Source organism: Homalodisca vitripennis, chromosome 3 (genome assembly GCF_021130785.1).
Source record: "Homalodisca vitripennis isolate AUS2020 chromosome 3, UT_GWSS_2.1, whole genome shotgun sequence".
Classification (NCBI taxonomy): Eukaryota; Metazoa; Arthropoda; class Insecta; order Hemiptera; family Cicadellidae; genus Homalodisca; species Homalodisca vitripennis.
In genome coordinates, this window is record NC_060209.1 from 164,208,371 (window position 1) to 164,235,608 (window position 27,238).

The window sequence follows — 27,238 nt, forward strand, 5'->3', positions numbered from 1 at the left end:
TTACAGTTTTTGTCAAAATAAATTTATTTTATTTTTTCTATACTATATTTTATTAGAACACATATCTGTGAATAAATACATGTAAAATATGTTGCGATATGGGTAAAAATTAAACGATATGTGATGAAACATGAAACTTAGACATAATAAAATGAAGATCCTTGCTATTCTATGAATAATTTTGAAAAGGTATAAAATATAAACTAAGTTATAAGAAACAATGAAACAAATCATTATAAAATTACATTTCCATCTAAAGAAATATAGTAATTAAATATTCCAATTTGAGAGAGATAGATCTAGAGCCCACAAAGAATCATGAACTTTGCTGTATGAATAAATAACGTTTTTAACACAAACATGCCACTTTCATTATATATTTATATATACAACACTCACAATACTACTTAAAGTAATCCTTAATAGTACGTTATCTAAAAAGAAGAACTTACTGCACTTCACAAAGGTTATAACTCGCTTACTTACATTAAAACATAAAACATTTTGTGATGTGTCTGAAGAAGATATCCTTGATATCGAAAGGCCTCACAAAATAATAAAAGTATTAAATATTAGTTTTATGTTTTAATGTAAGTAAGTTATCAGTACCAATATAAGCTCCATCTACAATTTATAACTCGCGTTACTAAGATGACTAGAACGGTAAACTGGTTGGATGCCCGTTGATGGTAAAAGAAATTACCTACAACTTTGTAGACTCTTGGAGCAATTGGAAAATTCTTTAAATATTACTAAATGTTAATAAAAACACTACTTTTTCCAAATTGTTTATATTTTGAGGCCTTTCGAAACCAAACCTTTGGTTTTGAAAGGCCTCAAAAAATAAACAATTTGGAAAAAGTAGTGTTTTTATTAACATTTAGTAATACCTACAACTTTGATTTGGAACTGTTGCCAACAACTCAGCACAAGATATTTTCTTGAACATTCTTTCATGCATTAGCTCTTTATCTTCAAAGAGATTTTTTTATTATTTAGATTCATCAATTTATAAAGAAGTTTGTTATGTTTTCCCGAAGAATATGCAAATTACCAGGCCCAATGTAAGGGTTTGGAAGAACGTTTCATAGTAGGACACTGAATGAAATGGCAGTCACAGTGTTGAAAAGATAGTTAACTTTTGGATTTGGTGTCATTTGGCAATGGTGTGTCAGTCAAGTCATATCAGTCCTGTGGTTGGTTACAAATTATGTATACTTCGTAGTTTCTTCAATCTGCTGGTCCGAGCTTTTGAAATTGTATTTTTGTGAAGCATTTAACAAACATGTTACATTACAGATAAAAACCTTAATATGTATATTATATTTGTTTTTCTTTCAGAGTGGTATTGCTAAAGTTAATCATGTGGCAAATAACACATAAATACAAATTATAAGAATAAAACATCAATAGTCAAAAATTGTTTAACCCTTTGAGTGCCGGATAATCGCTGTCAGCTATCCCGCATTATATGCAAGAAATGCCAGAATCGCTGTTAGCGACTTCTGCAGTAACGCTTATATTTTATATAGTATTTATCTAAATTGGCTCAATGACTATGTATACGCATTCCAAAGGCTTTAACGTAACTTTTGATGTACGGTAGGTTTTTGTTGTATTCTGGTTAGGTTCTGATATTTACGGCGGTTGTAAAGTGAGCGCGTCAATCGAGTTTAGAATCGACCGCTACGCGGACGAGCCGTCACGTGTATTGTTTGCGCTGCTGTTTATTTCACATATAATATTGAAAGTTTTTAAGTGTAAATGGGTTTGTAGTGTTAGTATCTTCAAATTATTTTGTTTGTGTATGTTGTTCTAGTCTGTGTGTAAGTAGAACAATGACTGGCCGCGAGTTACGGCGATCGTAAGCATCTAGTACTTTACTAAATACGTTTGTATAGTTTTTATGTTTTTTGTGTTTGTTCAGTGATATTTATAAACAATGAGTCGTAAAAACATTGCTGACAATAAAGACCTAGTATTGCAGGCATTAGATTCAAGCATTATCAGTGTAGACAATACACAGAGTGTTAGGTTAGGTTAAAAAATTTCTAGTTTTGTAGTGGTTCATATTTTCATATTTATTTTCCAAACTTTATTTATAAGTATAAAAAAACATGTTTATATGTCTTTTTGTAAAGAATTAAATGGAGTATAAGATAGACTAACTAAAAGTGAAAAAATGAAATATTTCAATAACACTATATTGTGTCAAAATAAAAAACTAAATAGTTTTGCTCATAAAGTTTTTGTTAATAATTTTTTTTATTTGTATAAAAACGTTAAATAAGTGATCAATGTACTATATGTATAATGAAAATATATTTATGTAAAAAAAAAAAAACAAAACCCAAGACATTATACGAATAAATAAATTTGTTATGAATTTTTAACCAGACCCTTGCAGAATCAGGCATTTTCGCTCTGCATTTTATGCATACCATATAGCAAAACGCTGCGGCACTCAAAGGGTTAGTAAAATAACTATCAATGAAACAACATAACAAATAAAAATGTATTGAATCTGAATGTTTTGAATTTGAATGATGATAGATGCTAACTCAGCTTCCTTCAACCGCTTCTGTTTGGAAATGAACAGATAGTGTCATGAGGAAAGGTCTTAGAAACAAACACGTGTTTATGGAATTGAAATAAAATCGTAATCCTTGAGTGAAATTGCTTATGACAATAACATACTGTCTGTTAGTATCCAGGAAAGTGTTAGGGAGCTGGTATGTTGCACAGGGAGCTGGTATGTTGCACAAGTACAAGTAATGTGTGTAGGTATAAAGGGTACAGATCACAAATTTGGATGAAGGTTGAAAAACTGGTTCTGGGTCAGATACAGAGACCAGACTGTTAGCAATACTTTTAAGTTATGCGATAACTTTCAATTTGTACTTATTGTTTTCGTTATAAAAAAATTGTTATATTTCAGGCGTCAGCATCTACATGGGTACCAAAAGAGCAGGCTCCTCTCCCACGGCCTCAGAGACAATGTGAGTAAATTTTGTTATTATTAATAAGATAGGGATTACATAAGAGCCATATAAAAAAAATCTCTCAGTCCGATTTTAATTTTTGATTGATTATAGATTTTGCCTATTATTGTTATTCTTTCTTAAAAATAATATACAGTGTGTCCCAAAAATAGTTTTACACATTTAAGCTTCCATGACACGCTCGTCTACGTAGGACACACTGTACATAACCAACTAGCAAATTTTTTGATTTGTGTATTGTGAGTTTAAGTATAGGCTACTCTGAAATTAATAAAGTAAAATTTTTATCTTCTGTGTCTAAAAAAGGTTAAAAATTTGAAAAGTTAAAGTGTTTAAAATTAGTAAATTGAGGTATTACATAATTAAACCCTTTGAACCCCAGGCGACGAAATATCGTCGCCGAGAAAATATGCGAAGATCCCCGTGGCGACGATGTATCGTCGCCAATGAAGATGCAAGAATCCCCGGGCGACGTAATATCGTCGTCCTGGTATATGCGTTTAATACATATTTATTTGAAACCGTAAAATACTTATTTTACGAGTATTAATACATATTTATGAGTATTTTAGTAAAATACAAATTTTTTGTTAGTAATATAGTGTATTTAAAATAACATTATGCTCAAAAAAAAATATTACTCTTTGTTGCTACAGCTGTATTTGTTTACAAAGCGGTCTAATGTTACGTATATTGGTCTTTGTGCGTGTGAATTGAGTTAAATGTTGTAATTGAGGACTGTTTTTTTTAGTCACTTTTTTCTTTAGTTTTTAATCTTATAGTAATTACTATGAACAATGAGTGACAACATTGTAAATCACCCGAGTGAATTGGACAGACAAACTGGATGTTGACCTATCAGATGATGATTGGTCTGACGTCTCATCAATTTTCAGTGATGACACTGATGTTGATCCTACCTATAGGCCAACTATCCTCGGACTCAGATGACGAAGAAATTCCATTTAGTCAGCTATCTACTTCTCGCGGTAACGCCGCCGCTAGGCCTACTCCGGACAATGACCAACCGGCCTCAGTGAGATCGCGGTTTGCAAAATCTTTATCTTTAGAGATATCAATATAATTGTTTTTTGTACATACATAAAACTAAATTTAGAAAAATAAAATATGGGTGCCCATATTAAAAATTTTTCTTATTTTTGAATTAAAAAATCTTAAAATCTATTTTTTTACCTAAAAAATCTATAAACTTATATTTTATAAAGTTATTTTAATGTTGTTAAAACAATTTTTTATACTTCAGACTAAACTTTTTCTGTGTACACAATTTCATTCTGGACATTTTGGTGTGTAATACAAGACAATAGCATAAAAAATAGCAAAAATATTAATTTTTTAAGAACAGTATGCAATAACAGCTGTTTCTGCTCCGGGGATTCTCTGTAGTTCTTAGGTCAAATGGTTTTGGTACGTTTTTTCCCACCATCGATATTTTGGTCTGGGGTTCAAAGGGTTAAAAGTATATTAAAAAAAGATTGAATACAAGTTCATATTCAAATTCAAATTCAAAATTTCTTTATTCAGACATGTAACAGATTACAAGAATAGCGTCACAATAAATCTCAATATAAATTTATCATTTATATATTAAAAACATAAAAATCAGTTTGACACTCACTGAAAAAGTAAGATTTGGCTATGTACCTTCTACAGAGTAAGTTAAAGCATTTTTATATCAAGGCAGTTATTACTTAAGGTAATTATTAGGTAATTTAAGGGGATTTTATACATTTCTAAACATACCCCAACAATACTTAAAAGTTTATTTACATATTGAAACAAAAAAAAGTCTTCAAAAGAATACAAGGATAACGTCAACAAATAATCTTTTTGTGCCGATGAAACTAGTTTTTCTTTTCATAAAACTTCAGCCTATGTTGTTCCACATATCTGCTACGTCTTAAATTGTAATCATGAATTTAAAATATTAATTGGGTTGTTGTATTTTTTTACGTATAAAACAGTTTCATAAATTTATAGATCATATACAGTCAAAATTCGAAGTTGAGAAAAGTATGGTTTCACTGTATCTCTTTGTTTTAGGTTAATTATCCTTAAAGCTTTTTTTTGTTGTAATAAGATTCTGTCCAGATTTCTTTTAGTTGTGGCTCCGTATATGCCTATATTGTAAGACATATGGGAATTTACCATAGCAAAGTAGATGGCTTTCAATGTCTCAATGCTACACACCCTTGACATTTGGCGTAAAGCAAATAGACCGGAGGACATTTTTTTTTACCACATAATCAACATGTTTCTCCCAACCTAAATTCCGATCTAATATTATTCCAAGAAACTTTGTATTGTCTACTTGATTCAAGTTTGAATGTTCTAAATATGTTAGGCTCAAATTGTAATCTGATTGTTTTGGTACTGAACGATAGAAAATTTGATTTATTTGGGTTTAGCAAGAGATTTTTGGAACTCAGGAAATCTTTAACAGTTTAGAAGGTTTAAAAAAGATAAAAGCTCAATGTCTTCCTGTTTATTACCTGGAACCGTAATACTTGCATCGTCAGCATAAAGGCATATTGAGCCTCCACCTGGAACCATCCCAGGGAGAAATAAATAAGAGAGAAATAAAAGAGGGCCCAGGATAGAACCTTGAACGCCATGTTTTACTATTTTTAAATTTTGAAAAATAGGTTCTAATGTAATTATATTGACTTCCATCATAGTTTAAAATGTGTTGAATTTGAGTACACTGCTGTCTATTCTTCAAATATGACCTAAACCAATTGTATTCCTTGCCTTTTATATTCAAATCACTAAGGACATTAAGCAACCCATCATGTGACACACTGTCGAATGCTTTGGTAAGATCAAGAAAATTTCCAATAACTTTTTCATTTCTGTCAATTGAGTCTATAATTGATTCAGTAAATTTAAACACTTGCTGTAGCAGTGGATCTGCCTGGTTGAAAACCATGTTGCTCGTTATCAAGCAACTGATTTAGTTTCCAAATATTTCATAAGCTGATTATAAACTACTTTTTCAAAAACTTTTGAGAATACGGGGTAACAATGATAAAGGTCTTAAACTTGATGGGTCATTTGTGTTTCCTTTTTTATGAAGAGGTATTACCTTAGCAAATTTTTAATTGACATGGGAAAAAACCAGAAATTAATGATGAATTAATAATGTGCGTGAGTGGCCTGGAGAATGAGCGGGAACGATTGTTTTACCAAAGCCATTGGAATATCATCAATACCAGTCGAAAATTTATTTTTAAAAGCCATAACAATTTTTTTTACTGCATCTTCATTAACTGATTCAAAAGTGAATCTTCTTGAATTTTGTGTTTTAAAGGACAACTCACTAACAATAGGTTGGATGTTCGGAATTACTAAATTATATACAGCATTTACAAAAAAATCATTAAAAATATTGCTGACAAGGTTTGGCTCTGATACAGTTTTGCCCTCTACAATAATATGTATATTTTTCATTTGTTTTAGTAGTATTGTCAACTTCAGATTTTATAATTTGCCATGTAGATTTTGATTCATTTATTTTATTACCCCAAAAATTGTTATTTTTCATCATTAATTTGCAATTTAACTTCCCTTTTTAACTGTTTAATTTTCTGTTTTAAAATCTCGGTTTTCAGCAATCTATATTCTTTTTCAAGTTTCACAATTTCATCATTTTTAACCCTTTTCACTCCGTGATTTTTTTAAGGTACATGGTGGAAAAACCGGTTCTTATTTACTACGTTATGCCAGAAACTCCATGCAAAAATGTCGTAATTTTACATGGCTGCACATTAAATTCTGTAACTTTTTTATTTATTGTAGTAGACTGATGATTCTTGTTTTGTTTTACTTTACTTGAAATGGATTAATATTAAAAAAATATATTTTGGTATAAAATATGTTTCTTATATTTTTTATTCTCTTAGAAAAAAAAAAAATTTTTTATAAAATTTTTTTTTTAAAGTTTGCATGGTTAAACTAATATTATACTTCAACTTAACTCCTTAATCTATTTTTTTATAAAAAAGACCTTTTATTTATAAACATGCAACCAAAATTTGAATGTCCTACCTTGAACGGTATAGATGTTACAGCAACATTTGTATAAGTTCACATATTCAAAATTTTCACAGGTTCTGGTCGAAGTTCACAAGTTGATCACTCTGTTGAGGATATTTTGCAGCTAACACATTAATAGTTTTCTTGTTACAACACAACACACAACATAAATAGAAGAGTACTATATAGTTTTTCTAATTAGGCTTATATTTACAAAAAAATATTTACACGCAGTCTTGATACACTTTGTTCAACACGAATGACTTGACAAACACCCCCCATGCAGGCCTCTCTTGCACTTCACACAAGCAGTCCTAGACCTTCTCCTTTCTCCTCCAGCAATGCTTACAGGACTGCACACTTACACATTCCCTTTCTTTTTTTCCCCCGGCAAGGGTTCCACACCAAACTGATTGCCGCAACCTACATTGATTACACGACCATCACCACCTGCCATGTTGGTAGCATTTTTTCTGCTTGTAACCATTCCTGAGCCAGTTCCTGAATAATAGCAGTTGTAAACTGAAGCCTATTTAAACTGCTTACCAGTACAGTTTTCCTTATACAGAATGTATGCGTTTAGAACCATCCTAGAAAATATGTTTAGAACCACTTTTTTCCAGTAGCGAACAGTTCTGCGCTCGTCCAAATAGCAGTACAACATCTGATCTGATGTTTCAATACCTCCCATGTACTGATTGTAGGAGTGAATCATCTCAGGCTTTGTTTTCACAGTTTGAACATTTCCCCTACGTTTCATAACTTGGACAGACTCAGCTTTGGATTTGGTCGAAAGAAAGAAGAACAGGCTGTCTTTGTGATTTTTTTCTCTGTAGCCTAACAAGAGCAAACTATCACTCCTCATATATACTTTCTGTCCTATTTGAAATTTGTCCCTATATTGTGGTGGTATGCCTTTTCTATTTTTCCGCATTGTACCAGTGATATGAGTTTTCTCCGAATACAAAAAATCAGCTAAGGGGATGCTCAAAAAGTAGTTGTCACAAAAAAACATGGTAGCCTTTGTTCAGGTAAGGACTTAAAGATAAACAGTTTTTTTACAACATTAAAGGCCAAACCAGTAACCTTGGTTTGTATTGTCCCTGTTTCCTCTGTAACAGTAAAACCCCAAGCAGTAATTCGAAACTGAGTCGCACAGCATCCACATTTTCACTCCCCACTTATGGTGGTGCTTATTCGGTAAATACTGTAGGATTTGGGAGCGACTTTTGGTTCCAACCAGGCCTCTCGTCGACAGATAATTCTCTGTGTGGTGTATAATACGTTCTAAAAAACTCTGTTGGAATGTGCCATAACTGGGTGAAAATTTTCCACAAGGTTCATAGCCAGTGTCACCTGGCTTTTTTAGGGTGCGATTGTCGACAGTATGAAAAAATTTCAAAATGCTCTCAAAATGACTACGACAAAACATCTGACCAAACCATGGCGTTATAAGTAAGTCAGCAGTTGCCCAATAACTTTGAATCGTAGGTTTTCGTATAATTCCCATATTAAAAAATAACTGCCAAAAATGCTTTTATTTCACCTACTGTTACTTTTTTTCCACATATGAGCTCTAGAGTTTTGGTTTTTAGATGGTTTTGATGGTCTTTCAAGTACTTATCTGCATATACATTGGTTTGATGTACAAATGTTTCCAGTAAATGTACTGAAAAAAATAAATTAAAATAAGAGATTGGCTTTGCATCAGAAGAGGGGCAATGTTTTGGGCCAGGTTCTTCATGGTATGAAAAATTGTGGTCATAGCCTAAGTCATAAGCATCATCAACACTCCAAACTTTTTCAGGGGCAATAGGCCTACTCTGATTAGCTTGAGAAGCTCCTCTAGGCCTAGGAACAGGGCTCACATTGTTAACTTCAGTACTTGGCCCTGGGGCAGGAGTGCCTAGGTTTGGATCTGTGTTTGGCATAGGCCTATCACCTAATACAAAAGAATTATTTCGACTTACAATATCCTCATCTGAATCTTCATTGTCCGTTCCTGGGATGAAGTCGGGATCCTCATCAGTATCATCCAAAAACTCCTCACCTAATTCACTGTCGCTTTCCGACTCACTAATAGTTTCCAGAAAAGATTCACTCAAATCATCGTCTATAACATCGAGGCCAGATTCGACTAAACTATTTATAAGAGTGTTCTCACTAGCAGGGGACATTACTCGTCTTCTTTTACCCATTTTCAAACGAATAAAACACAATTACGAAGGAATAATCCACACACGCTTTGTTTACAAACACTACAAGTCGACAATACGTAGTCGTAACGTTGGAAACAAGAAGTAGACTGACAGCTGTTTCCAATCGTGATCACCGGCACAAAAATCAGACATAGAGTAAGCAACTATACATAATTTTACTCGTCAATTCACGTATAACGTCATAACACCGAATATTTTAGCTTTTGGTTTGTTACTAAGCCAGTGATATACTAAAAACCAACATCCGATATAATCGGATCCGGAGGTTTTGGTGAGACCAGCTGGATCCGATCTCGTCGGACGTCGGAGTTTAAAGCATATTTCGTATATCCGATCTGATCGGATGTCGGAGTTAAAAGGGTTAATTTTAACATCATTTGAAATCCATTTAACATTGTTATTTTTTTTTCTATTGTTAGTAGTTTGGGAAAGCTAGTTTCAAAGGCATAAGCAAATTTACAATAAAAAAACATTGTATTTAGTTTCAACAGTATTAAAACAGGATTCAATATCTAACTTAATTACTCAAAATGTATCCACATTTGCTAGAAACAATACAAGGACCCAGCAGGGCTTTATTAAAATCGTATTGTCAGAATGTTTTACATAGGTTTCTCTTGGTCCAAGAATTCTATTGATTTTGGGATCAAATGATAAAAATTAAAGGTAAATATAGTTCTAACATTTGTACATTAGTTTAAATCCTAGGAGCGCTACGAGTATTGCTGCCAAAACGTTAAAGTTGCGATCAGGATGCGTTAGCGAGAATTATCATAGCACGGTTATTAAAACATTAATTGATATTTAGCATAAAATATCAATCAAACACTCAACTCTTTTTCTACATTAAAGAAAAAGAGTTGTTTTAAATATCTTCATCATTAAAAACTTTTGTTTTTAAAATTTATGTTGGTAATCCTGTAAAGTCATATAACATACAGATAAAATAAGAAAGAATCCTTTCTAAATAATGTATTATTATTATTTGTTTAAATTTTTATTTTGAGGCAATAATCCAACTGTTGTATATACTTGTATATAATACATTTTTAAGTCTGATGTGTTTGTGGACGGAAACTACAGAAAGTGAATAAAAACATTTATTTCATTTTACTTTTTTCAAGCTTTTCAGGAGGGCATGCGACAGAAATTATGTGCTATTATATTAATATTTGTTTAGTGTTATGCAATTCTTACCTTAAAAAAAGATGTTTAAGACTTCATATTTTAATACATATAGTAATCGTTATATAATCTGACCGTCATATAGAGCCTGAATGTAACTTTATTAATTTTGAGTGTACCTCAGTTTTAGATATTTTCTGAGGTGGAAGGTCTAGGATTCAAGCGAGCAAAGGTTTAATTTATTACCATTGTTCCTGGCAACCATCATCACAGGGTGCAAAATGCTACATTTACTGCTCATATAGTAGATTAGAATAGCATAGAGTACATTGCTTTATGTAATTCATTATTTATTGTTAAATTTTTAATGTTAATAATTAATTAGTTTATGTATGTTCAGGGTAGTTTTCACCATTATTTTATTTATTGTCAATGTGTTTTTCAGCCAACATTTCTCAAATGTTACCTCCAAGAAATGAGTATGGCTATTCTTCTGAAGATTTCCCTTCAATTCCGCTTGGTAAGTGTAGATTTATGGTAGTATAACTAAAAAATTGTAAAAGTGCATGAGGTTTACCATAATTCTTATAGGGCCATCTATAATGAAGATGGTTGCCACTACAGCCATTACTTAACCCTTTGAGGACCGACATTTTCAAGTTATTTTTGGGTACAAAAATGTTTATTGTCTCAAATAAGAGATATATGAAAAGATTGCTGCTAAAATAGCTGTTTTGCAGGCAGTTAGAAAAAAAATCATGTTTGGTAATATTCCTGATAACTTTGTTTTTCACTTAAATGTTTAAAATTAAACATTTTTCATGGTAAAAATACTAGTAGGCATAAATTTAAATATAATAAATATACATCTTTATATTTTATGTAAAGAAGTAAAAACAAATTCAAAATATAGGTAAAACATTTTAGGATGGAAAAAATGTAATTTTTTCAAGAAATTAAAAAAAATAAACTGAGTGTGGGTTACCAATTTATTTGGTTTACACTTTTATTTTGAACAAAACTAAAAATTTATTGTTATGTTCTAAAAAAAGTTATGATGATAACAATGTTTTATTCATACATCTTTTTAGACTTACGTTCGTAGATCGCCGTGAGTCTTTTAGGTATATTCCTGGATGTCAGCTGATTGGTATTACACAAATTACCTATCATGAAAGTGTGATTAACCATATATATATATATATATATATATATATATATATATATATATATAATCCAATTAAAAAATTATCCTATTTTAATAAACTATATTTTGCTTGCATATCTGTTTTAATGTACATAGATCGCCGTGTATATTCGTGGACGACAGCTGATTGGCAGTACGAGTTACCAATCGCTACAACTTGTTTATTGTTGTACTTTTTGTATGCAAATCCGTAGATAGATATCCTAACTAACAAATTTTGTAAATATTTTGCTTATAGTTTAGTACATAAATAACACACATCACCGCGAGTCTGCTGTGTATATTTGCAGACTGCAGCTGGTCGGCAGTGTACCGATCACTGAAATATATATTGTCGTACTTTGTGTATAAAAAATTCTAGATTGTCAATAATATTTTGCTTTCAGTTCATATGTCTCTTTATTTTACCAGGGCAAAATATTCTGGATTTTTTACAAGTATTAAAATGCTATGTATTAAAATTGCTTGGGCTGCTGAACACTACACATATACAGATAAGATAAGTTAAGATTATTGTTGTGCAAAAGGGTTTCTTCAATTTATGCATATAAATCACAGTTTAATTAGCGAAGTATCTATTAAAATAATTGCTTTGTAAAGATATTGCTTTTTATACATTAGTTTTGTATTGGTTGTCAAAAAAGGTCACTGAAATTCACCAAAAGTCACTCCTCATCAAGACACTGTATCTTGTAATCGTAAAACTTTTACATTGGATCAGAGTATTTAGAAGATGCAAGACAAGTTTTGTAGACCTTTTAGAACTTTCTGCGGTCAAGTTGGAAATTCCAAACACCAGTTAAGCAGTTGTATTATACTGCACATATAGGCCCATAATTATTCTAATTTATCTACGTGTAATTTTGTTCAAGTAAAAATAAGCTTTTTATTAACTTTTTTAATTTGCATTTTAAAATATGGTAAAAGATGCTGATTTGACCATATTTTGACACTCACATCACTTACAAATACACTTTTAAAAAATACTTTGATTTTATTGGTAATAGGATATGAAAATTATAGTGTCGGAATGGAAAAGTCAGGGAATTTTTCCAAGTCACTATGCTAGACACCCTGTTATGAAACCATACACAATGGACCTTGAAGAATCATGTATTTTGTCATTCATTCTGATATCCTTTGGTTTAATTTGAATTATAACTGTTATTCAAGCAAATAACACAACTGTTGTTGGCAGGTCGTGGACGAGGCAGGGGAACACCACGTGGAAATGGTAGAGGTGAGTTTGGTTTTATTAATTTGGAGAGAATTTGCCACTATAAATGATGTTATAATTAACTTAAATAATTTTCTATCACTATTATTGTTATAGTGTGTATTAATAACAATAAATGAATATCTGCCATCGTAAAATTACAAAAGCTTAAACATTTATAACACCAAGACACTGCAACTGTAAAAAACACCAAACTGGTAGTGTTGTTCTGTAAAATACACCAGAACTACTTTTTGGATGTCTTCAGGTGTCTGAACCTAAGACCTAAGCTTGTAAGCATACAATAAAACTAATAAGTCAGCAAAATTCCCCAGGTCATACTTGACTAGAGAACAATTAAAAATCAAATAATAAAACATATGTATGCCGAGACATTTTGACGTTAACATTTTACCATCAAATTTCCAGAATGTACAGTTACCACAATAGCTTTTGCCTCACCAAGTAGCATTCTACTAAAATGAGAAAAGCATAGAACTTAGTTCTTTAAAAACATGGAGGAACAGAACGGGATGTCTCATTGCTTGCCTATGGGAAATGTCCTACATTTAAGCCCAATCCCTTTTTCTAAATGTTTTGAGCCCTCCCTCTTTATAATGATCTAGGTGTTTGGGAACATTTAACACATTGGCTGCGGGAACATACTTTAAAGGAACCCAAAAAATTGAAAATAATAATTCATAAAAACTTACCAAAAGTATTGAAGATCAGAATATGGCCCCATTTTGAAGTTGAAGTGGTCTTTATGTAGAAACCGGATGTTTTGGTTTGTTATTCGCCGGCGAGTAATCCACATCGTCTGACATATTCCATCATGTACTACTGTTGTGTCACAGTCAGTTTTGTTGTTTCTTAATAAAACCGCCTTTTTCTATGTTCAACATTTATTTTTATATTTTACACATTTAAATATTTTATTTACATATTTACAAACCCCCCTCCCCTAACTATCTTAGCAAAATTTACAAGTTGTCATGGTATGTTTGGAAACACTTCTCAATACATGTATCAGGTTGGTCAAGACAGGTCTCACAGTAGTACGGTATATTTACCCCTTTTCCCATCTTTCTAGCATATACGACATATTTTCCTTTTTACCCGGAAAGGTTGTAAAAAAAACTGTTTCTTTTGCAACTTCACAGACACCAGCTGACATTTGTTAGTAAACACGGAAAAGAAATGTTGGTTATTAATTATAAGTACCTGTACCCTCTAAATATATTTTATTTTGTTAGTTGATCTTGGGCTACAGATGTTTTTATGCATTCTTCTTGTAGTAAATATTTTTCAATCCAAAATTTTAATTTTTGCATACTTTGATAAACAATTATCATTACTACACCAACCATCTAGGACGCATCCTGTTCACAAGAATATATAAATCGTATTCATAGAAAAAATTGACTGCAGTTTATATTTCATAACATTTTTAGATATATTCAGAACTTACAAACTCAATACCCAAACTTAGTTGGTCTTACTGTGGATTCAAAGTGTTAACTAATAAGCCCTGTGGCTGTCACAAATTTAAATCAATTCCAAAATCATCCAACACCTTTTGGTGTCAAATGGATTGTTATACTACACATGTTATTATTATTAATGTTCTCATCTTGTTGTTTAATTTTTCATCTCTGTTGGGTTATACAGTCTTTCACCTGCGAATTGTTTCCTTCATAATTTCTTTCTTTATCGTCAGTTTTAAATTATCATCTAGGCTTCTTCATATATACACCACACAAACACAGTGCAATAATCCTCTCTTGTATGCCTGTAGGTGTAGAAGTGAAAACATTTTCACTTCAAAAAGTTTGAATTAAATTATTCCTTCATTTGTTCTTGACAAGTCCTTTTATACGATTTCTCAATTACACATTAAAAGAGAATAACATGGTTTTAGATGGTAATATCTAAAAAATGGATTCTGCCGGCAAGGAAATAATTATGTGTTGTTTGAATAGGTGTGGCCTACTGTTTTAGAAAATTGCCTGTGGATATCTTCTCACTTTGCTTTCAGAAGCAAGATGGTGATCACTGAACAGAATGATTTTTGCATGCTGCAGTTTGCAAGAGTGAGTCGGTGATTACGATCCATCATGTTTTTCATTGCCATTTTGCTATTGATCTACATTTTCCAAAAGACATTTGTCATTGATGTTACCAATTTGAAAAGAAGGCTTTTTGAGCAAAGTCAATGAAAAGTTTATTCACTGCACTAGCCATGAACTGACAACTATTCAAAAAACTATCTGGCATGTGTAATAGGATTTTTGCTTTATACACTACAAAGACTATAATCAGTGGAAAAGAAAGATGTCTTGACTTCAGTGTCCTTGCCTCCTAAGGACTAGGAAGACAATAGATTTATTACATGATTAATCTTCAGAGATGAAGCATTTCGGTGGTAAAGTTACCAACAGCATCCACACATGGGAACTCCAGAACCCTCATGACATTATTGAGAATGAAAGAAATTCACCTAAAGTGAACTTTTTATGCCATTTATTGTAAAGAAGTTTACAGTTCCTTCTTTTTTGAGAAATACAGACTGGATTGAGTTATTTTCAAATTCTGTAGACTTGGCTTTTTGTTAGGACTATGATGACTTCATTTTCAAACAAGACGGAGCTCTATCCACACTGACAAATATACAAAGTTTCTCAATTACACATTGAATAGGGTCAACAGGACCTTAAGACACTGCCCTAAATTCTTGGCCTCCAAGACCTCACTTCATGTGATTTTTCTTTGGGATACGTTGAGGAAATTTTGCTCATCCCCTCTATAGCTCATGACTTACATGGACTAAAAACAGAATGAGAGCCACTACTATAACTTCTTTGATTAACATAGATATGTTGTGTGAGTTTATGACAAATTCAGTTAGATCTATGTATTTGTGTGTTACTTTTGGACACAGAGTATTTAAAATAGTATACCTAAAAAATTTAGATTTTCCAAGTGTCGTAGTGCATTTTTATCAATGAATCAGGTAATTCTTTTTTAATAACTCTGGCTATACCTGTTTCTCCTGTACTGTTGTAAAACCTTCAGTATCAAATGAAGCACTGACAGTATGCTTCCATTAACTCTTGTGATAGAACACAACCGGGGGTATACTATATACTCGGCTTTTGGAAACAATGACTGTCTGAAAAAAGTCCAAACAAGTAAAACTTGGTACAAATATGGAACTTATGAGGACTATCTAGAAAGTAAATTACGTTTTTGATATAAACAAAAAACGAAGTACAAGAGAAAACTATAATTTACATTTGAAAGTGACACTAAAATACTATTTTTCTACATAGTCACCATACAAATTTAGGCACTTACCATAGCGGTGAATTAGTTGTGAAATCTCAGCATTATAAAATTCTGCCATCTGAGACCAACCAGATAGTCACACCCTCCCGTAGTTCCATGTTGTAAGTCAGATTTCATTGCTGGGTGGTGGTCGCTGGGTGCAAGGTCTGGACTGTAAGGCGAATGTAGAAACATCTCCCACGTAAGGGCATCCAAGGCTTCTCGAGTCTGGTTGGTACCCATCTTACACAGAACTTATGTAACGTGACTTCCATATAACAATTTAATGTAAGAAACTCCTTCAAATTTGAGGAAAACTAAGTGAGAGTTCTGTTATTGTTCACCCAACAGACAATAACCAGGGTGGCCAAGCTTCTGGAATGGTGTCATGGAAATAAAAAGGATCATGGAAAGTCACTGAAATTCAAGTCAGTCATGGAAAATTTCGTGGTAGCCGTTTTAGGCTGGGTTTCCTGCTAGTAGAAGCTGCATCCAAAGTGTTCGAGTTGATGTTTCCGGACAGTCAAATCACAGGAAAAATTTCACTTGAGCGTACTAAAATTAGTTATTTGGTGAACTTTGGTTTTGCTGAGTATTTTCAAGACCTACTGAAAAAGGAAGTCCAGGAGTCATCTGCCTTTGTTGCTACGTCCAACGAAAGCATGAACCAAGTTAGCCAGAAAAAGCAAATGGATATTGCAGAATCAGAATCATTTTATTGTCGTCCAACAATTACAAAATAGTATTGACAAAGTCAAATATGATATTAAAAATATCACTATGTAGGCCTACAGAGCCTAAAATAAATACAATCTATATCTATGTTAAAAATTTAAAATTGTAAGTCACTAAAATTAGCATTAAAAATCTCATCTACAGAATAAAACGTTTATCTCTTGAGCCACTCTGCAACAACATTCTTGAACCTACCAACAGAAATTGATCTAGCACTTAAACGTAACTTATTGAATAGGCTTTTTTAGTAGAAATATTACTCTTGCTAATCTAATACATAAATGGTTTGTATGGATTCCCCAGCTAAGCTTTGAGTCTAAATTGATACCAAGTAGTTTTACAGACTTATTTTCAGAATTACATAAACTAAAGACAATTTCCTCGGTCTTGTTATTATTAACAGTTAATTTATTAGCAGAGAACCAGAGATAGGACCTTTCCCTCATATAGCCCATAATGACATCATTTAATTTTGAGTCTCTGTCTGATGATAACAGAGTAGTATCATCAGCATACAAGACAACCTTACCAGGGACAAATTTAGGGAGATCATTAATGAAGACAGTAAACAAGAAGGGGCCCAAGACTGAGTCCTGGGGAACCCCGCTTTCCACCCTCTTAAGCCCTGATCTCTGGTCACCTACTTTGACAAGCTGAAGTCTATTGCTCAAATAAGACATAATCAAAGACAGAGCATTGTTCTCCAGACCATAATATTTCAATTTTTGAATGAGTTCATCATGAGGTACAACGTCAAATGCCTTACTTAAATCCAATAACACAGCAGCTGTTTCTTCCTTATTTTCAAAGCTATTCAATACATAAGAGACAATATTTTCTACAGCTTTAACAGTTGAAAGATTTTTCCTAAACCCATACTGAGATGAAGAAATCAAATTATTGTACTCAAAGTAATATTCCAATTGGTTTTTCACAATGCACTAAGGTATTGGGATCCTGTAAGTGATGAAGTGACTACAAGATATTTCTCCTCTGCTGTTTTTACTAAAGGCACTGGGAGCAATTTGATTTTGCAAACTTCAGAAATCAATTAAAGCACGTAGATGTAAAAAATAACTTTTCTCATTGTCTATCGATGGAAATTGAGCTGTAAATCTAAAGTTTGTGAAAGATCTGGAGTAGGAACTTCAGACTGAGAATAATGATGATGATGATCCTATATTTTTGTTTATAGGCACCTGTGGTTTGCACACCCTCAACAATGTGTTCAAATCAGGAACCAAGGATGGGGCTAAGTAGAATCTAGTCAATCAATCAATCAATCAAATATCTTTATTCATTTGAATACATCAAGTGTACAAGAATAGTGTCAAAATGCCATCATACATATGGCCAATCTTATTACTAAAAATATTTGCTAGTTTGGTCTTTTTAATGACATGAATTCCTCCAACGAGTATAAACTAAGGGCTTATAATATACTTTTTTAATTTGGCTTTAAAAATATTAATATCATTTTCCTTTAGAATATTTTCATGCAAACGCCTTAAAAATACTTTTCCAATGTAATTTGGTTTCTTTTTATATAACTCAAGTCGATGGTGCTCTGTTATTATAGTATTTTTCCATCTGGTGTTGTGAGGGTGTATGTTCATTAATTACACTTGAATCAGTTTTTTACAATTAAGATTTGTTTCATATATGTACATTCCATATACAGTCAAAAGTTCTAATTTTGTAAAATATTCCTTCACAAAATCATTATTTTTCAGGACTTAACATAATACGAATCCCTTTTTTCTGTAGATTAAGTAGTGTATCCAAGTTTTTTTTTTGATGTTGAACCATATAGACTTATTCCAAAGTATATGTGAGACTGAACATGTGCATATGATAGACTGATTTTAACATTTGGTGATTACATAGATATCTCATTTGTCTAAGTGCATAAATTCCTGAGTTAACTTTACTTATTACATGTTTTACATGGTCGTCCCAACTAAGGAACTTATCAATTTTCAGCCCTAGAAAAATTTGTTGTATTTACTTCTTCAACTAAATCCGTATTATATAGTACCCTTGGTTTTGTCAGTATTTCCATTCTGTTTTGTAGCAAAAAGGCAACAAATTTAGTCTTTTTCAATATTTAAAGTCAGATTATTTGTTTTTAGGAATTGGTTAACTAAATGCCAATTTTTGTGCTATATTCCGCTCTAGTTCTTGAAGAGTTTTTGCAGAAAATTTTAAATTTGAGTCATCAGCAAAATAAGGTTAAGTATTGGTTTTTATTATTGTTTATTATTTGTGGCATATCATTTATGTAACATAAGAACAGGATTGGACCCAATATACTCCCTTGCGGTACTCCAAATTTTATTAACTGCAAATCTGAATGAATTTTATTTTTTTTTTTTGTTATTTTGAATGTATAATAATTCTACAAATTGTTTTCTGTTTGATAAATAAGATTCAAAGAGCTTGAATGACGTTTTTTGTAACACCCATTTTTTGTAATTTATCAAGAAGTACATCATGCTTAACGCTATCAAACGCTTTAGACAGGTCCATAAAAATTCCTACTGTCTTCTCCCCCTTATCGATTGATTTCAATTACTGACTCCAAGAATGAGGTGGCCGCTGTAATTACTGATTTGTTTGCACGAAATCCGGTGCTGGGCAATATTCAACATTTGATTCATTTCTAAGTATTCTACTAATCTATTATAGATGGCTTTTTCAAAAAATCTTGGATATATTAGATAAGAGAGATATGGGACGGTAGTTTGAAATGTTTTGCTTGCTTCCTTTTTTAAAGACTGGTATTATTTTTGAAACTTTTAATAAGTTTGGAAAATTTCCAGTAACAAATGCAGAATTAATAAGATGACTTAAAATTCTAGATAGATTTTTTTTAGCCGCTTTTACTACTGAAATCGGTATCTCGTCATGACCACAAGAGCTCTTATTTTTTAGAGAATCTATAATATGTTCTATTTCAGACTCACTTACTGGTTTTAGGTAAAATGCTGGTTGAAAGATATTATGTCTTTGGTAACTAATTTGATCAAGTGGGTAACTCATGCTATCCAGAGATTGTTTACTCCCACACAATTTACTACATTAACATAGTAGTTATTGAATTTTTTGCTTATAATAAAAGGATCAGTGTAGAAGTTATTATCAATTGTTAGAGTGATATTTTCAGACTGGTGATGGTTCTTATTTCCAATCTCAGAATTTATTACTTTCCAAGACGCTTTTGAAATATTTTTGGCAATTTTTATTTTATGATCATAATAGTTTTTCTTGGTTTTTGTTTAGTTTCATCTTAAAAATCCTATTTCTTTTCCTCAGGTACTTAAATAAATTATTATTTTTACTGTGTCTTGCCATTTTATATATTTCAGTCAACTCTTGTTTTTTCATCTTTAAGTTCAACTGTCACCCATTCGTTTTTCTTTTTTGTTCCCTTAATTGTTTTAAAATGAAATGATAAGTCAAAATAATATTTGAATATATCATAAAAAAATTTTGTACTTAAGGTTCGAATTTGCAAAATATACTTGGATCCAGTTTTCCTTCTCCAGAAAAGAATTAAACGTTTCAACATTCTCTTCAGATATGACACGCTTAAATTCTGATATTGAAATGTTTTCAGTTGTAGATTTTTTCAATTTAACAAGTCAATTAATTGGCCATCGTGATCAGATAGCAGTGTTATAATCCCTTCAACTTTTATTTTACTTGTAGGGATATTAGTAAAAACATTATCTATAGCAGATTCAGAGTCCACAGTTACTCGGGTTGGGAAAGTTCACTAAGTATTTCAATCCATGACTTTTTAAAATATTATTCAATTCAATTTTATCTGGTTTGTTAAGTAAAACATTAATGTTAAAGTCACCTACAATCAGAATATTTTTAAATTTTGCTAAAAATATAATCAATTAGAATATCTAGTCTGCTCAAAAATTCATATACGTCAGATGATGGGGACCTATACATTCCAACAAGTACAAATACATAATCATTTAGAGTACATTTAACAATACAAAATTCACATTGAAAAATCTTTCACATAGATTGTCAGCTAAAGGTATTGACATGTTACTTACTTTTAGATCACACCTGGAAAGTATTAAGACTCCCCCCTTTGTGAGTACTATCTCTACAGTAACTAGAGGCAGTTGCTAAAGTTATGCAAATTTAGCCTTTTTAAATTCCCAACTTCTAATGTTATGCTCAGTGATAACACAAATATCAGGTTGAACCTCGTCAATTATAATTTGAAGTGAATTTAATCGTGACGGAAGATGCTCAATATTCTGGTGAAAAATTCTGATCTTTTTATTTATTTCTTTGTCAGCGTGTTTGTGACCGGTATAATTTTGCATTATTCTATCATTAACTTGTTTGTTATCACTACAAAATAGTTCAATTTCTTAGAGCTCTCTACAATTTTTTTTAAAGATGTTCCTGCCAGAAGAGGATGTTATGTAGAAGTAACAGAGTGAGACATCATGCCCCTCGAATTTTGTGCCATGAGGTGGTTGTGGAGAGTGGAGAGTGTGCAGAAAGAGCTATCACTTGAATGAATACAAGACCCATTTGGAGAAGGACCTTGGTGCTCCCAAACTATCTGATACTCAAAGCTATAAGGTTATCACTAGGACACTAGATGATAAGTTATTGACTGCTAAACTAGCATTTTTCAGTTACATCTCTAGTCTTGTCGAGTCATTTTATAAAAAGTACAAAGCCGATGAGTGATTGGTGCCACCTTGGTGTGAAAGCTGTGAAGACCAGTGCCTAGCTTTAACACTTGTGACTCGTCCCTCCTGGGTCATAAAACTGACACTGCTCTCTAGAGACTGAAAAGTGCTCTTGAAATATTGCATAAGAGCAATTGGATCAAGGCAAACACATGCGATCAAATCCTGAAAGTTGATGGTTAGTAGGGAACATTACAAAAATATCCTCAAGCTTATGAGCGCTCTAGAGTGCTACAATTTCTGGAGGAGATTTATCTGCCTACAAAAAAGCTTTAATCAAGAAGATTATAATTTTAAGTCGTGAGTCATTTTTGAGTGAGGTTTCTCAATTAATCAAAAATCTTAGATGACAACCTTCTAGAGAGGTCGTTTATTTCCCAGCGCCTCGTCTATTAGGGGATCAAGATAGTTGATGGAGCAAATAATATCAACATTAATAAGAAGATAATCATAAAATGTCGTCAGGCCTGGAGCCGGTGTCAGGAATAACTCGTAGACCAAAGGAAGGCAAATGTGGCAGCTGCTGATAAGAAGGAAACCAAGAAGAAAATTCAGGCTACTATCAACGACCTTGTGCAAAAAATGATGGTAATTGCAAAAACAACAAAAGGCTGAAGCCCCTCAAGCTAGAAATTTAAAATTAAAAAAACTCGATTAAAGTTGTAGCTAGTCAAGTTATACAAGAAATGGCTGTCTTAATTTCTTAATTATATAATAATAACTGTACCATTTTTGTGTTTTTTGACAAATTGTAATTCCCAAAGAACATTAGCTTATCATGCCAAGACTGTTATTTTATTAGGTGTTAATACAAATTTTTCTTGCAGATTGTATGGTTGTATTTCACTTTGTGTTGAAGTTTTAGCATAAATAAACGTTATTTGTCTCAAATCTTAAGTTTATTTATTATTTAGAGATTTAAGCGGTGGGGATAGGTTTGTCTCAGTTACAATACAGTTTTATATCCACATGTCATAATGGCAAAACAGTCTCTCCAAAGACTTGATTTTTACTCAAACTATTTTGAAAAACCTGGAAAAGTCATGGTATTTCAAATTTTCAGAAGCTTGGCCAACCTGATAACAGACTATTTTGGCAGTTTTCTTTAATCTTCTCGTCTTAAATTTCGTCATGATGCACATTAGTTTGGCCATTTTAAAATCTAATGCACTACTGACACACTTCACCTTCAATAATCACACTGTTCCCATAAACTTGACAGAGTTTGCGATAAATCTCATTTGGTTTATTATGCTTAGCCAAAAAAAACCGTATAAGTGACCTCACTTCACAACTCGCAGGATTTTTAATTGCATCACATATTTTAAACTGCTATTGTCAAACAGCAAGAAGCGACAGTAACCTCTCACTAGCCCTCTCATAGCCACTGAACGTTGAAACGCCCTGACATCAAAATGGCCGTGATAGTCTCGCCCATAGCAGCTACAGAGCGAAACTTAATCTGCTTTCTGGATAGCTCTCTTATGTTTCGGTTAAGTTCGTTAGCCAGATTTGTCTGACCTTCAGTCACAGTTGGGATCGGTAGGCGGAAGGGTGCGATGCTTCACAGACATAGATCAGATAGCTTCTGACCTGCAGAATGCTATAATCAATAGCTTCCACGACAATTGTCCCATTGCGACGGGGGAAGAGTCGAACCAATACTAAGTGGTGGACTGCGGACCTCGCTCGCAAAAGGGCTAATGTCAGGAAGCTGTACAATCAATGCAAAAGGAGCCGTATCTGGGAGTCCTATCATAGAGCTCTAACAGAATACAGCCTAGCAATTAAAAAGGCAAAACAAAGTTCCTGGAGGCAGTTTTACACAGAAGGTAAATGAGTTAAACGCGGCTAGCTAGACTGCAACGTTTACTAGCCTCAGGTCCAACCCGGTCACTTGGGATCATTAAGGTCCCAGGGAGGTCAACATACTTCCGGGTCTAGTGATAGCCTCAAACTTCTCCTTGAGACTCACTTCCCTGATTGTATCTTTGAGAATGACGACACCGGAACGTCTGGTAACCATGAGGCAGGCTCACGCCAAGAGCTTATCGTGGTGGCTGGGCCATTGCCAGAAGGATTGTCACTCTCTCTAAAACCAAATGGGCAATTTCTAAATTTTGCCCCTTTCAAATCTGCAGGAGGGGATGGAATCTTTCCGGCCCTGCTTCAACAAGGGCCGGAGAATCTCCTTACCCTTCTATGTGAACTATTCAGGCGAGCCTAGCTTATGGGTACAATACCACAAGTCTGGCGTCTCAACAGGGTGGTCTTCATCCCTAAAAAAGGGAGAGCGGACTATTCTGTCCCTAAATCTTTTCGTCCCATCAGTTTATCTTCGTTTCTACTGAAAGCATTAGAAAGACTTGTGGAGAGGCACCTGAGAAACGGAGTTCTCTCAAACACTCCCCTTCATTGCAACCAACATGCATACCAGCAAGGCAAATCCTGTGAATCAGCACTGCACCAACTAGTCAGTAGGATTGAGGATAGCCTGTGCGCCAAGGAATTGGCATTGTGCACCTTCATAGACATTGAAGGAGCTTTTGACAATGCTAAATTCACTGCGATGGTAAGTGGAGCACAGCGACGTGGCCTCGAGCCAGCTCTGTGCCGGTGGCTTAGGGCCATGCTGTGCTCCAGACGGATCAGGGCCGATCTCAATGAAGAATCGCTTGTGATCGCACCTACAAGGGGATGTCCTCAAGGAGGCATCCTGTCACCTCTACTGTGGAATCTAGTAGTAGATGGTCTACTTTGAGGACCTTACTAACAATGGAATCTATGTCCAAGGATATGCAGACGACATAGTCCTTATGGTAACAGGGAAAAGGAAAATATACAAATGTTGTTGTTGATATCATGAATAACCAACCTTCAACATGTACATAACTGTGTCAGGGAGAGGGACTGAAAGTAAATCCCTCTAAGACAGTAGTTGTACCATTCACTAGGAAAAAGAACCTAGAGTCTCTTTCTAGGCTGAAACTCGCATCCACACAGCTTGAGTGGTCAAAGACAGTTAAATATTTAGGACCATAAGCTTGACTCTAGACCATAAGCTATACGTGGAATGATCATCTTAACAATATCCTGCACAAAGCAAAGTGGGCGCTCATGACGTCCAGGAGACTTGCAGGAATCTCATGGGGCGTAAAACCCCATATAGCACTATGGCTTTACAAAGCAGTTTGTAAGGCCTCAAATCACTTAAGGTTCATTAGTCTGGTGGACAAAGGTGAATCAGGGTAACTGCCAAAGCCAAGCTTGAAAGCTTACAAAGGCTTGGCACAATCTTTGCAAACCGGAGCATTCAGGAGCAGTCCTCAGCGACCCTCGAGGTGGCTTTAGGACTTCTACCTCTTGATGTCCATATAAAAGCTGAAGCGCGTAAGTCAGCTTATCGGCTGATGGTTGCTGGCTTGTGGAGGAATGGGCGCGTCTAACGCGAGCCATGGCGCCATCACTGAAGCTGTAAAACCCAAGCGCTATTCTCGAAATGGTCTCCGACATAATGAGAACGGAGTTCGTATTCAATAAGCCATTCTCTGTTGACTTCTACTCCAGAGATGAGTGGAAATCGCAAGATAACATCCCAACAATAAGAAAGATGGCTTTAATTTCTGTTGGTGGTACACGGATGGCTCGCTTATTAAGGGAAGAACTGGATATGGAGTGTTTAGTCAATCCCCTAGAACTGCCCTTTGCGGCAGTTTGGGGTCGGAACTGCTCCATATTTCAAGCCGAAATCTATGGTATCCTAGCCTGTGCCAACCTAGGCCTCACCAGAGGGTACCAGGTAATGAACATCTGTATAATGTCAACAGTCAGGCAGCTCTTAAAGCTCTTGACTCCAACAGCATTTCATCCAGGCTTGTGTGGGAGTGCTTTAACACTCTCTGCAAGCTTGGATCACGCAACTTTGTGCGTCTTGGTTGGGTACCGGGCCACACAGGCATAGGTGGCAACGAATACGCCGACAGGCTTGCCAAAAAGCGGAGCAAACATGCCATACACCGGTCCAGAAACCGAGTTGTGTATAAGCAAGTCAGCCGCTTACCAAAGTATAAACAAATGGTCCAGGAAGACACACCGCTTGCGGTGGCAGAGTCACCAAGGACAAGCACTCGGCAAAAGACTGCTCACTGATTCTAGCTTCGCTTCACCAGATGGCTGATGGGGCTGGGCAGGGATCGGGTAAGCAAGTGATTGCCTTGATCACTGGACACGGCCACTTCAGGAAACACCTAAAACACTCTAGGTTTACGAAATGAGGACTTGGAGTGTAGACTCTGCAATAAGTCTGAAGAGACTGCAAAACACATAATACTGGACTGTGAGAGAGACTGGGAGCAAGGAGAAGGGCTCTTTTCTGTGTGATAAACAACCAGGCGACGAACCAGATGCTAGTATTGAGGAAAAAGCTTCTTAGCCTAATTAAGGGCACAAAGATAGGCTTACCCCCTCTAACATCAAAGGGGCACACAATAAGCTCAGGTTGACGTGTGAGAATCTGTGAATCCACCCCAATACCCTAAAGAAGTAGTAGCCAGATTTGTACATTTCGTTACAATATGGCGTCCAATCAAGCTTTAAAAAATTACAACTCATTATATATGAACCTAGAGAGAAAAACTGAATCTGTTCTGAAGTGCTTATAATATTTCCTACTCTGTTTTGTATCTCAAATGGTTTTAAGATATTGACTACATGTAAATCCCATGAGAAAAAATATTAATATTTTAATCTATTACTAAATATACCTTCTTCTCCGATTGAGCCGGAAGGACTATCTGGAATATTAGAAATATGTAGCACAGTTTATTTGCTTTGATGTAATATAAAAAGCAAAATATGTTGTTCACAAGAACCATCTTTAAGACTTTTAAATTGATAAATCTATCAGATTCGTTGAAAATTGTAAAAATGACATGTACCCGATGTTTTAAATTCTCTATTTTAAGTCATTTTACACTGTACAATAAGGAACCAAATTTTGCACTTAGAATACATATTGATATATCAGATAAATAATGTGTTTTTTATTATTTAATATAATGTTGTGTTTCAGGCAATTCACCACTTAGTTTTGCCGCTGCTACCAGGAAGTAACTCATTCAGAGATGATGTGACAGTATGGGCCATTTCAAATTTTAAATAGGCATTTATTGTGCTAAAATATTTTAAATGAGAACAACTGCCTTATTAATAATATTGATAAAGAAAGTAATGACTATGTTTGTCATTTGAATATTTTATATTTATACCAGATTTTATTTACGTTATATTAAATTAGATTTAAGACAGTCACAGCTTCAACTACTGTGTAACTATATATATAAAGCAAAGGTCAAATTTTCAGGGGTTTTAACTATCCATAGCTACTTAAAAATTTGTAAAAATACTGATTGTATTTTGTTTGTAACTTGAGTTTGTCAAACCAGAGAAGTAAACACTTTGTTTGCATACATGAATTTCTGGTCGTTTGGGTATGTTTGTTAGGATTAAGATTTTGTTATGACCTTATGACTAAAAAAAAAACAAGACTGTGATGCTGTGTGTTTGGACACGTCAGTCCACCTACTTTGTTACATAAATAAATATTTTTTATGATTCAA

General features: G+C 33.7%; 1 protein-coding gene across 2 annotated transcripts in view; it reads left to right on the plus strand.

The window, feature by feature from the left end:
• LOC124357742 (protein maelstrom homolog) overlaps window positions 1-27,238 on the plus strand; it is a 68,535-nt gene extending 41,297 nt beyond the window's left edge. For both annotated transcript variants that reach the window (XM_046809763.1, XM_046809764.1), the window contains exons 10-13: window positions 2,939-2,999; window positions 10,848-10,922; window positions 12,808-12,849; window positions 26,692-27,238. In XM_046809763.1, the coding sequence (XP_046665719.1) occupies window positions 2,939-2,999; window positions 10,848-10,922; window positions 12,808-12,849; window positions 26,692-26,732 (219 nt within the window). In that variant the 3' untranslated portion in view covers window positions 26,733-27,238. The remainder of the gene's footprint in view (window positions 1-2,938; window positions 3,000-10,847; window positions 10,923-12,807; window positions 12,850-26,691) is intronic.